The sequence below is a fragment of the Schistocerca gregaria genome, chromosome 4 (genome assembly GCF_023897955.1).
Source record: "Schistocerca gregaria isolate iqSchGreg1 chromosome 4, iqSchGreg1.2, whole genome shotgun sequence".
In the NCBI taxonomy this organism is placed as follows: domain Eukaryota; kingdom Metazoa; phylum Arthropoda; class Insecta; order Orthoptera; family Acrididae; genus Schistocerca; species Schistocerca gregaria.
The window spans coordinates 336,699,848-336,712,352 of NC_064923.1; the positions used below are offsets into that span (position 1 = coordinate 336,699,848).

Here is a 12,505-nt window from a genome sequence, read left to right on the forward strand (position 1 = left end):
TTCATCCATAGCGTGGAGTGATCGGCTTGAAGTAGAACTTTCCCTTCAGACCTCGTGAAAAGAATTAGCTAAAAACAGTTCTGTCTCCAACCATTTTCTGAGATAACTTACTCAGAAAATAGTATTGGACATAAGCTGGTTGTTTCATTTGTTTCTCTCAGAGGGTGCTATGGTTATGTGAACATTGAGACGCTTTGCTGATGAACATGAAAGAAACTTTTGTTTTTGTGTATCAGAGAAAAAACAAATCGCCTTGCAATATAATATCAGCACATACCAAATAAAAGATGACGACTCCCACTACGTTCGCTGCACAGACATTTCTCGTCAATGATAACTATACTAGTATGATGAGATTTCACTTTGACTCTGGCTGCTGCGCCACGATTGAATTATCAGTGACATTTACACCACGGATAAGGTTGACTTGGAATGTGTATTTCCCTCGTAGAATCATGTGTCCTAGTATAAAGAAATCCACCAAGCTCAAATATCGTAACGAGAAAGTTATAGAAGGTCGATGAATTTACGTCACATTTAAAATAAGACCTCAGCCATAAAGCCTACTTTATAGAATTGTGAGATTACATTTTAAAAATATTATGCTTGTTACAACTACTTACAGTAAACGTAGGCTCTATGGAGAACAGTGATACTAAGGAACTTCATATTTTGATTACTGTTTCTTATTCTCCCTTTTCTTCTGTAACAGATCCAATTGCATGCTGAGTCGTCATTTTGTTCTTCGTAGAAGCAATGTTAGCTGGTGGCCAGACGTCACTACTATCCTCAGTACAGAATATGTGTACCTCATCGTCGGATTCTAAAGTAATCTCATGCTTCAAGTGTGAGAACGTGTTCTAAGTGTGCGTATCACGTATCTGAGGGGCGTTGTGGCTACCAGCTGGGTACCTATTTGGATGTGCGAAATCTCCTGTAAACCGCATCCAGACTGATCAGTTGACCTGTCCTCATCGTTGACTTATTATATACAGCAAACGACAACAAGCACCTTAGCCGACATATGCTTAGATAAAGCTACGTATTCTGAAACAGAAAAGCATATGTAATCTCTCTGGACGTTAAAACAGTATATGTGACATTGCTCCTGTGTACTGGGAACACTTAGGCTTGGTATGGTCCCCTGCAACTTAACTTGCATCCAATTAACAACTGAAATGTAGCTAACAAAAAAGAAAACGACCAAACTGTAGACAGACTCTTAAAGCCAGGATGTTCTTCGATAGCACATAATGCTGAACGGCGAACTTAGTGATCATAAATCTGGAATTACTATTCACATAAAGCAAATTATTCTGTCAGTAGTGTATGTATGCTCACCATACTGAGCTCTTAAAGATCAAAGTCGAAACAAAGCCCTTGGAGTAGACGTTGTTCCGTCAAAACTACTGAATGACTTGGTATAGCCAGCCATGACACAAATCTTCCATCCGATGAGTAAGATGTGTAAGACAGGAGTGAAACCCTCAGTTTTCAAGAAGAATATAATAATTTCAATTTCGAAGAGAGCTGGTGCTGACAGATGTGAACATTACGCAGCGTTCAGTTTAATAAGTCATGGTTCGAAAATATAGACACGAATTCCTTACAGAAGATGGAACATCAGTTGAGATTCCGGAGAAGTGTAGGAACACGCGACGTAATAATGATCCTACGACGTATCTTCGAAAATAGGTTAAGGAAAGGCATTTGTAGACTTGGAGAAGGCTTTTAACAATGCTGACTGTAATACTCTCTTTGAAATTCTGAAGGCAGCAGGGATAAAATACAGAAAGCGATAGAGTATTTAAAACATGTACAGAAACCAGACGACAGTTATAAGAGTCGAGGGGTCTGATAGGGGAGCAGTGGTTGCGAAGGGAGTGGGACTGGGCTGTAGCCTGTTCCCGATGTTATTTAATCTGTACATTGAACAAGCACTAAGGAAAATTTGGAGTAGGAATTAAAATTACTGGAAAGGAAATAAAATCTTTGACGTTTGCAATTTGGTCATAGACAACAAATGACTCGGAAGAGTAGTTCAACGGAATTGCCAGTGTCTTGAAAGGACTGTATGAGATGAACATGAAAAAGCAAAACAAGAATAATGAAATATAGTAGAATTAAAACAGATGATGCTGGATAAATTAGATTAAGAAACGAGGCACTTAAAGCAGTCGATGAGTTTTACTATTTGGGCAGCAAAATGGCTGATGATGGATAAAATTGAGAACACATAAAATGTGGACTGGTAATGGCAAGAAAAATATTTCTGAAGAAGAGAAATTTATTAATACTGAAAATATCTTTATGTGACATGAAGTGTCATCTGAAAACTTTTGTCTGCAATATAGCCATGTATTGTAGTGAAACATGAAATAAACAGTTTAGTTAAGAAGAGAACAGAAGTTTTTGAAATGAGCTGCTACAGAAGAGTGTTGAAGATTAGATGAGTAGATCACGCAACTAAGCAGAAGGTACTGCACATAACTGAGGAGACGAGAAATTTGTGGCACAATTTGACCAAAACAGGGGTTCATTTGATAGGACGCATTATGAAAAAAAGGATCACCAACTTAGTACTGGGGGGAAGGGTGGGGTGGGGAGTAAAAATCGTAGAGGGAGAAGAAGAGGTGAATACAGTAAGTAGATTCAGAAGAAAGTAGGTTGCAGGATATTCGCAGATGAAGTGGTACGCACAGGATAGACTACCGTGGAGAGGTGCATCAAATCGTCTTCCGACTGAAGACCATAAACGACAGCAACAACAACTACTGTACGTTAAAGTACTTATTCATAGGATAAGTGACAGCGACAAAACCTTTGGACCTAAAGCAAGAATTCACTTTTAAAGACCTAAATATGGATAATTAACTTCCGATACACATCGACGGCTGAATTCTTCGTTATCCAGTTTAACTGCTCAATAATCACACCTACTTACTACATATAATTTACTTGCAATTGAGGCTTACTTCTTTTCTATTACTTAATGATCAAGGTTAGATTTCCAAGTTTTTGTTTCTACGTTTAAATGGAAAACCAATGGTTGTTTGCTTCTTCCTGTCCAGGTACATAAGCATCTAAATATAGTTGATACGTAGGTTAGACAACATAGGCTCCAGATTTCAATGAGACACCGAAAATAAATTAGTTACGTTAATTCCTCAGGTGTTTCACTGGTGAAAACACAAAATTCAGAAAAGTTACTATTTCATAACTCTTTATAATATTCAGCTTAACGATATCACTTATTGACATATGACGTTCATGATTATATTGTTACCTTTCTACAGAATGTAATTAGATAGTTTACCTGTGCATCTTCAGATACATTACTTTCTGAATACGTCAGAGAGTAGGTCTGTTAAGATTTGCCCGAGACGTGATGTGACACTCTAAAAAGAATGTTTAACTCTTCGATAATACTCATGAAAGATTCTATATTCAAACGAGTGAACATTCAGTTTCACATACTGCTGGTCTGCTTAACGACATCATTTCCTGATACATCACATTCATGTTTAATATTTAATGACGTGTTGAGTAAGAGACACTCTGAACTGTATTAAGGCTCTGCAAGTTTACGGATGTTACTGGTTGCATGAGGTATTCAAGACCGATTTGTATTCTTTGAGAATTGCAACAGACATATCGTCTTAATTTTAAGATAGCCGTAACCATACCGCATCAAATATATTTTTGAATATTTAATATTCAACATTGTCGTTTGCTTATGTTATATATTGTCTTTAATTAGAAGGTGTATTCTATAACCAATTCAAACAGTGTGTGTCTCTAATGCTAATGAAATACGGTTGTGACTGCGACCTAGAGAAATAAGAATTAACGGTAATACATGAGTGTTTTAAAGTGATAGCAGTTATAAAAAGAAGAGAGTTTACAAGATGCTTTATTTCTGTCTTCAGACGTAAAACATAAGTTTTCAATAACAACATCACACTGCGAAAGCTAAGTAAACGTTTCAGATTTACAAGATTCACGTGGCACTGCCTAGACACTGCAGCTTCTATTGCCCACTTGCATTAGGCAATGCGAACTGAATAAGTATGATCATATATGTAGCTACTGTCGCTATAAAGGACTTGAGCATTCCCAAGTTCATCGTCACCAATCCCGCTGCACTATAGCTGACATTGCCGAGAGCCAACTGTTTGGCAAACACCTGAAGCTCCTTGCAGCGCCTGTAGTCTCCCAGCACTGGTAGCAACATGAGTTTGTCGACCATTTGTTCAGTACAGCTCGCTTCACGTACGACCATTTCGCTGCTGTAGGCTAAGCTACACACGCGCCACGCATTAGGTATGATCCACGCCACAGTCATGTGCACATCTACGTACAGATCATGCGCTCCCCACTGTGTGTGCGCATCCAAGAAAATAACAAAAACATAGTACGTGAAAAAGACAGTGGTCACAAAACAGCTCGTCAGCTCAACTAAATTTTGTACGCCGTACGCTTCGTTGATAGTCTTACTAATTTGACAAAGGAGGCAGTGGATTCTCCTTAACTTTTCCAGACTAATGCGTTTGTTACCACACATTTCTTTCGGGCCGTCACATAGCTCGCTGTTACAAAACTCTTTCACTGATCTCCGAGGCCACACAATTGTTTCTTTAACTACGGGAAAATGTTTTGCTAGTGGGGTTTCTAATTTCCGCGTACCGCAGTTCTTGTTAGTTGTGGATACTGAAAGTGAAATTGCTGTGTCAGTAGATACTCCAAAGGCGAGCAGTAGGTTTTCGTTCAGTCGGTGAAAGCTTCTCTGCAGCATTACATTGAATATGAAGAACTGTAGGACAGCTAAATTCCTGATGAAATCTTTCACTAAGAGCGGTGTCATCATGAAAACCCCATCCGAATAGCAATACATTGTAGAGATGTATAGATAAATTGAGAAACTTAAAATTCCTGTTAGTGTCCACTTCAGAAATGGTGTTGAAAATAAACAGTTTGTCAATCGGCTCTCGAAAAGTATCTTGTTTACTGTAACGATCTGCAAATGTAAAATATCGATGAGTCGCTGCTGTAATGTTAAACTACAGACCACGGCCGTGAATGTAGCCGCTACACCCAGAATTACGTTAAAAATATCTGAGTATTTCCCTACTTTGTCTTCATACTGAGATTCTCGAACCAGTTTCATAACCACAACGGAATAAAATGTCACTAGCATTGTGGCGACACCAGCGCTATACAGTTTTCTTGTATTAGACACATTTAGCTTCTCAGTGTTGCTGTCGAAGAATAATGGCGCAGCACCTACTACTTTGAAAAGACAGAACAACACCTTCGCCGCTACATCCATTTCCCGGCAAGTGTGTACTTCACCACACGTCCTAGTCTGTCACTTCACGTATACGGTTGACTGCTACTGCGCTGCCAGTGCTTGGGCAAATGGAATCATATCGATTAGCCGTGTCCCCTCTGCGAATAAAATGTCAATTTCTAATTTCCTTAAAGCTCTTTGTTTCTTATTGGGTGAAAGCAATTATATGTATATGTAACGAAATATTGTGATGAAATCAATATGGTATCGTAATTGAGAGTCTCTGATTGCTAGTTAATTTCTGTCTACCCTGATACACCTGTCAAATTACACCACACAGCAAAAGGTCTCTCTCACAGGATCGACACGAAAATTGGATACACAGCATCGTAAAACGTCAAATAAATTCCGTTGTTAATTCATTATTAGTTATTAGGAATAATCTAACACTTTGCCTCTTATATGCTTTGTGCCAGTCCCAGATCAGTCGCGTCACTCTCGTACTTGACTGTCGAATATTATTAGTTCAACTTCTCCTTCACATTTTCAAACACACACAAAAAATATTTACATGAAACGAATGCTTTCTTCATAGAAAATGTTTCAACCTAACTGACCGTTGTACTGTTACTGACTTAGTAATTTCTTTATGCTGCATTTATGTCTGTCAGACTCTGTGACGACGCCTAAACATATTCAGTGAAATCAGTGCACATATGTAAGATGTAGGAAATTATAGAATGGAGCAATACCTGTGAATTACCTATGTTTCATAAATTCTGCATGTTACTAACAGCCTTCAAGAAACTAGGTGATGTTTGGTTCTATCGTGGTATCCAAAGGAGTACTGAAATCAATGGTCATCCTCTCGTAAGAGTCATTCAGGATATTGTGAAATTTAAGATTGAAAGAAGAATCAGGCAAGGACTTTTGATAGAACTAACGATGTCCACAGTACCCCCTAGGAGAAGTTTCCATGTTCCTAAGCTGGGAAAAATAAATTGTAATAGATGTTCCTTTAACAAACCAGAACCACTTTTTATATAGACATTTTCCCTATTTGTCTGTTAATTGTTCATTTACTTTATACGCTAACAATATGTGTTTTATAGTCATTCTCAAGTGCATGTTGAAATGTTAAAATATGTTTGACCTGTCTTTGACAAGTCACCGTCGATAAATCATATCTATGGTCTTATAGACCAGTTGCCGTGGTACAAGGTATGAGTACATTTCGAAGACACACATGTTGGCTGACACTGTGCACAGTGAACAACCATTAACGTACAGTAACAGGCAACATACTCCTGCACACTACATTCGTCTGCTATGTTCATAAAATACGCCATCTGTGTGTTAATGAATTTTCACTGTGTACAATGTCAGCCATATTGTGCATCCTCAATAAGTACTAAATTCTCTTATACAACAATGAAAAATATGTTTTATCGGTGACAATATCTCACAAAGGCGTATTTTAACATTCCAACATGTACTTAAGAACGATTGTAAAGACGAAATAATGATTATTTAAAATAACTAAACCATTGACATCTGAATGGCGAAAATTTCTTTCAGAAATTATATATGAATGAGGGCTATACTGAAGTTAATGTCATTATTCCAGAATCAGTATCGCTGAACTGATGCCGTTGCTCTGTTTGCCAGTAAAACAAATTGTAAGGTGCATGCTCTGTGATAACAGGTCCTAAAATAATAAGATATGCTGTATTACATGAATTTCAGCGGTCGGGTTGTGTGGCCGATACGGTGGATACTGGAAGTGGTTAGTTCAAGGTTGGTTGTTGTTGTGGTCTTCAATCCTGAGACTGGTTTGATGCTGCCCCTCTTCAGGAATCACACGTTTGTCTGGCCTCTCCACAGACACCCCTCCATTGTGGTTGCATCTATGGGACGGCCACCTGTGTGGCACGCAAACCTCCCCACCAACAGCAAGTTCTATGGTTCATTGGGGGGGGGGGGGGGGGAGTTCGAGGTTAGGATGCTGGAATACTTAAACCTAAGGCCTGTAAGACGCCCGATGAGACATCGGAGAAACAGCTTGGGAGAACCCTTAACATTTTACCCAAAATACATCCATAGTTGCCCTGGGATGCCATCGCCCAAGGGACGTAAACAGTGAACGCCCAATCGAAGAAGGTGCCGTGGTCAGCACGTGACGTGCAGCCACTGGCCGGAGGCGAGGTGGTGACGTCAGTGGCAGCTCAAGGCCACTGCGCCAGCAACACAGGAACACACCATCGACCGCGCCGACAAGAAGCCGCTAAAAACCCTAGGCGAGGGTGGCCAGTACCCCCTGGACAAAAGGCCTGCGCTCACCCTTCTGACGTTACACACTGATGGCCGGGTATGTGTCAGAACTCTGCTGTGACGCACCCTACAGCTATATGAACCTTAAATTTTATAGCACTGCGTAAAGTAACTGAACAAAACCGCTCTATGTTTATGTTCGAAGATTTACTTAGAACATGCATTTTTAGGCCTGAGGACAATAATTTTAGATCCTCTCTATCTCTCGCCTCAGGGATTTGCGTTTTCTTGCAGTACAAAATCATCATATGCAACAACAAACCGAAATTATCCGTTTGGAATCATGCAGCGGTGCTCATATAGTATATAAGAGTAGCTTTCCCTGGTTATTTTCGTAAAATTTCATCTCCACTAGAAAAATTTGTTGACGTTACACGATACCGAAATCATTCGATGGTCCAGGGCACCTCCTGAGACAATGTTGAATAACTCAAAAAATGCGAAAAAGATGTTCTATTTCCCTGTTTCTCCAGAACTGTAGGAAACTTAAACACGAGCAGATAGTTTCTTCTATATCTTTCAATGAAAATCCTGTCAGAGAGTGCTATTAACTTCATCATAAGGCTCATACTTCAAGATTCTGCTTCCACACTGCTTAATCCTGTGGCACACTGAATTTATTAAAGAAAATTTCTAAGATAATCATGGAAAATCAGTAGAATGATTGGAATGATAAGAATTTACTAAACATTTTCTAGCCACAGAGTAAACGGTGATTTATTCTTCAGCACAGAATAGTAGTATGACAATTTGAACCACTAATCAATTATAAAAATTCAGACAGATGCATAAGAGTAAAAATATGGTACAAGGTACTCTGATGTTTGAGGACTTTAGAAACAAAGCTAACTCATTCATCAGAACATAATTAAAATGGAGACCAAATATTTTATTCCTTTAATTTTAGAAACACAAATGTGGTTAAAAATCACTCTGCACACACTCAACACAATCTGAAAAGTTTAGTTTGTCACCATTTAGCCAATAGATCAGGATCAAGAAACCACTGCATAATTTCTTGTATCTCTCACAAAATACACAGTGCTACTAAAAAGGAATTGAAGTAATGGAGGTACACTACAATAAATCAATGTCACATTCAGTTTTGAGCAAACACTGTACATACTAAAAGGCAAGTTTTGCAGAATACTTGTCACATATTTCATTGTATGGCAAGCTGCTAACGGGAGGAAGTTGTGCACAAATTACAATGCACAGTTCATTGCAATAAAACTATTCTCCTCTGACTTTGTGGAACATCTTATAGAAACACAGACTTTTCATCAAAATATAACACACATGTTACATACGAAAAATGGCCTTCTCGTTGAACTGTAGGTAACTGATGTGTATTAAGTGAAAAAAAAACATCATTTGAAAGTCACAGAAAATGAACAAAGGCTCCAAAACAGATAATAATATCATATTACCATGCTCATAATATCAGGAAACGATCGTGACTATGCAGCCTACATAAAGAATTGCAGCAAACTGAAGACAACTGTCATAAACAAGTACTGCAATTAAGTTACTTTAGATCTGATAATCCACAGGCCCAAATCATAAATTTTTTAAATGTCACCACTCAATTAGAGTACAAATAATACTTAGCAGAACTAACTAGTAAGTCATTGTAAGTGCATATTGAATATTAATTTGATTTTGGACAATACAACATTAATTTGATCTGGGGTAATGTTAACTGTACTGCAAGTAGTGACTGAAATCAATGCTAACTTTCGTTTATTACCCGTTGCAGTACTCACAACCAAAAATGAGGATATAGTGCAACACCCTGAGTGACAATTTATTTATAAATCTATATGTATTTGATGAAACAGGCGTGAGCTCCATAGTAAATGGCATGTTTGACTAGGGCAGTCACATGACAACGATAAAGCGTCTTCATCAATTACGTTTTGTTGAAGAAGAGAGAACGTGCAATTCCTCAGAACCACAAATATAATAATATTCAGGGAGTATTTCTTACATGGGCAGTGGGAAGAAATCTGATAATCATACAAAGGAGAAATTTATCTCCAAACATGCTATGAATCCAGTTTACTTGAACACGGTTCAGAAATATCTGAAATGAAATAGAGAAAAGGTTTCTAACATATTTTCATAAAAGCCTAACATGTTAGTGGCAGACATGAGGCAGAAAATCAGAAATCCTTAGATATTCCCAACAAAATACTCCAACAGCTGTCCCATATTTTAACCGAGTATTTGGAGTCAGAAAATGTACTCTCAATGTAAAAAGTTTCATAAATGCCGGACAAGAATTGAGCAGATGTAACACAGCAGCTATATATTGCAAAAGGAAGTGTTCTGGAGTTTTTCTTCAAAGCAACTACTTTCCTCTTGTCATGATTTGTTATTTATATACTTTACAGGAATAGCCTACAGTAACTGCATCTTCCTGTTAATGTATACCTTGATTTGTTTGGCAGAATAAGCTTTAGGAAACGTGATGCACCAATGAATGAATAAACACAACAATAAACATGTAGAAAATTACTCATATAGCATAAAAACACCAGAAAATCATGCCACCAATATTTAAACCAGCTGTAGCTTACTGTGATCTCTGATAACAGAGCACTGGTTAAGTAACTTTATACAAAATAGTTAATCAGCCTGCTGTTTCCGGACATTGTGTGTATTAACAAAAAGCGTCATAAATAGGGAAACGATAAGTGCTTTTCTAATAGCGCTGTCTGCAGTGGGGTGGCAGCCTGGATTACGAGAAATGGCAGTAACTTATGCATTTGAAGAGCTCTTCCGGACCATCAAAACCAAACCTGACCATATCTGTTGAGAGAAGAAGAAAAAGTCCTGCAAGCATGCGATGCGACAACTTAGGCGGAATGCAATAAAGAAAAACCATGGGATACTAGTGAAATGAAGAAATTAAAATATGTTGTACTCCCTTTACAAGGTCACTTCAAAGCAGAAACACATCCCAGCTCAAATAAAATATTTTAGAGCAGATATTTAGAAACAAGAAGAAAGTAGAAGAAGCCAAGAAGAAAGCAACGATAGGTTTATCGAAACAGCGCACAACTTACGCAAGACTGCCATCTCTGTTCTAGCATTAGTGCAAGAGACAGATTAAAAAGAACTACCACTATTTTTAACGATTTTTCCAGCTTCCTCTTCTTATAACCGTCTCAATGTGGGTCTGCTGTGCTTATTTTTTTGCTGTAGTTTTTCAAGGAATTTGTTGCTACTCAGAGAATTATTTTCTCAGTTATATGACAGCCACATAAATCACGTAGCTCCCAATTTGAAGGCAAATTATCTAGTATCAGACTGGTAGCCAGTCGCCTTTAGTTTTGCTCCTGCAGGAATTTCTTTTCACATTCAGGGCTAACAAACTTAGAAATAGTGACATAAGTTCTTTTCATATTTAGGAGTAACAAGTTTAGAAAAAGTGATAAAATAATTCTACCCAAAAATGTATGCTTGATAGATACATTGCATTCTACCCCTGCCTGTTGCCTGTACATTCCAAACTCGTCCTCAGAAAGGTCAGTTTGAAATCGTCCAGGCAAAATGTATTTCAAAGAAAGTTCATGTATACAGTAAATTGTAGTCGCAATAATACACACATCAAAAAAAGTTTTTCATCACCTCGGTTCCGAGTGTTCTGTAACCTGTACGGAAAATTGGAATAGAAATCAACCTGAACATTATTTCCGCCGTTGTCATTGCTCATGAAAACTGCACATCGCACGTTGTACCACGATACAGAATGATCTTCGGAGGTGGTGGTCCACATTGCTGTACACACCGTAACCTCTAACATCCAGTAGCACGTCCTCTTGAATTGATACATGCCTGTATTCGTCGTGACATACTATCCACAAGTTCATCAAGCCACTGTTGGTCCAGATTTTCCCACTCAACAAAATCTATTCGGCGTAGATCCGTCAGAGTGGTAGTTTGCTCACGTTGTCCATAAACAACCCTTTTCAATCTATCCCAGGTATGTTCTATAGGGTTCATGTTTGGATAACATGATGGCCACTCTAGTCGACTGATGTCGTTATCCTGAAGGAAGTCATTCACAAGATGTGCGTGATGGGGTTGCGAATAGTCGTCCATGAAGACGAATGCCTACCCAATACGCTGTCGGTATACACTCCTGGAAATGGAAAAAACAACACATTAACACCGGTGTGTCAGACTCACCATACTTGCTCCGGACACTGCGAGAGGGCTATACAAACAATGATCACACGCACGTCCCAGCGGACACACCAGGAAGAGCGGTGTTGGCCGTCGAGTGGCGCTAGCTGCGCAGCATTTGTGCACCGCCGCCGTCAGTGTCAGCCAGTTTGCCGTGGCATACGGAGCTCCATCGCAGTCTTTAACACTGGTAGCATGCCGCGACAGCGTGGACGTGAACCGTATGTGCAGTTGACGGACTTTGAGCGAGGGCGTATAGTGGGCATGCGGGAGGCCGGGTGGACGTATCGCCGAATTGCTCAACACATGGGGCGTGAGGTCTCCACAGTACATCGATGTTGTCGCCAGTGGTCAGCGGAAGGTGCACGTGCCCGTCGACCTAGGACCAGACTGCAGCGACGCACGGATGCACGCCAAGACCGTAGGATCCTACGAAGTGCCGTAGGGGACCGCACTGCCACTTCCCAGCTAATTAGGGACACTGTTGCTTCTATGGTATCGGCGAGGACCATTCGCAACCGTCTCCATGAAGCTGGGCTACGGTCCCGCACACCGTTAGGCCGTCTTCGGCTCACGCCCCAACATCGTGCAGCCCGCCTCCAGTGGTGTCGCGAAAGGCGTGAATGGAGGGACGAATGGAGACGAGTCGTCTTCAGCGATGAGAGTCGCTTCTGGCTTGGTGCCAATGAT

The 12,505-nt window shown here is 39.5% G+C and overlaps 1 protein-coding gene across 1 annotated transcript; it reads right to left on the reverse strand.

Annotated features, from left to right (window-relative positions):
- Window positions 1–4,030: 4,030 nt before the first annotated feature.
- Window positions 4,031–4,564, reverse strand: LOC126267714 (gustatory receptor for sugar taste 43a-like). Its single transcript, XM_049973015.1, has one exon. It carries the CDS (start codon window positions 4,562–4,564, stop codon window positions 4,031–4,033), a length of 534 nt encoding a protein of 177 aa, XP_049828972.1.
- Between the last annotated feature and the right edge of the window lie 7,941 nt (window positions 4,565–12,505).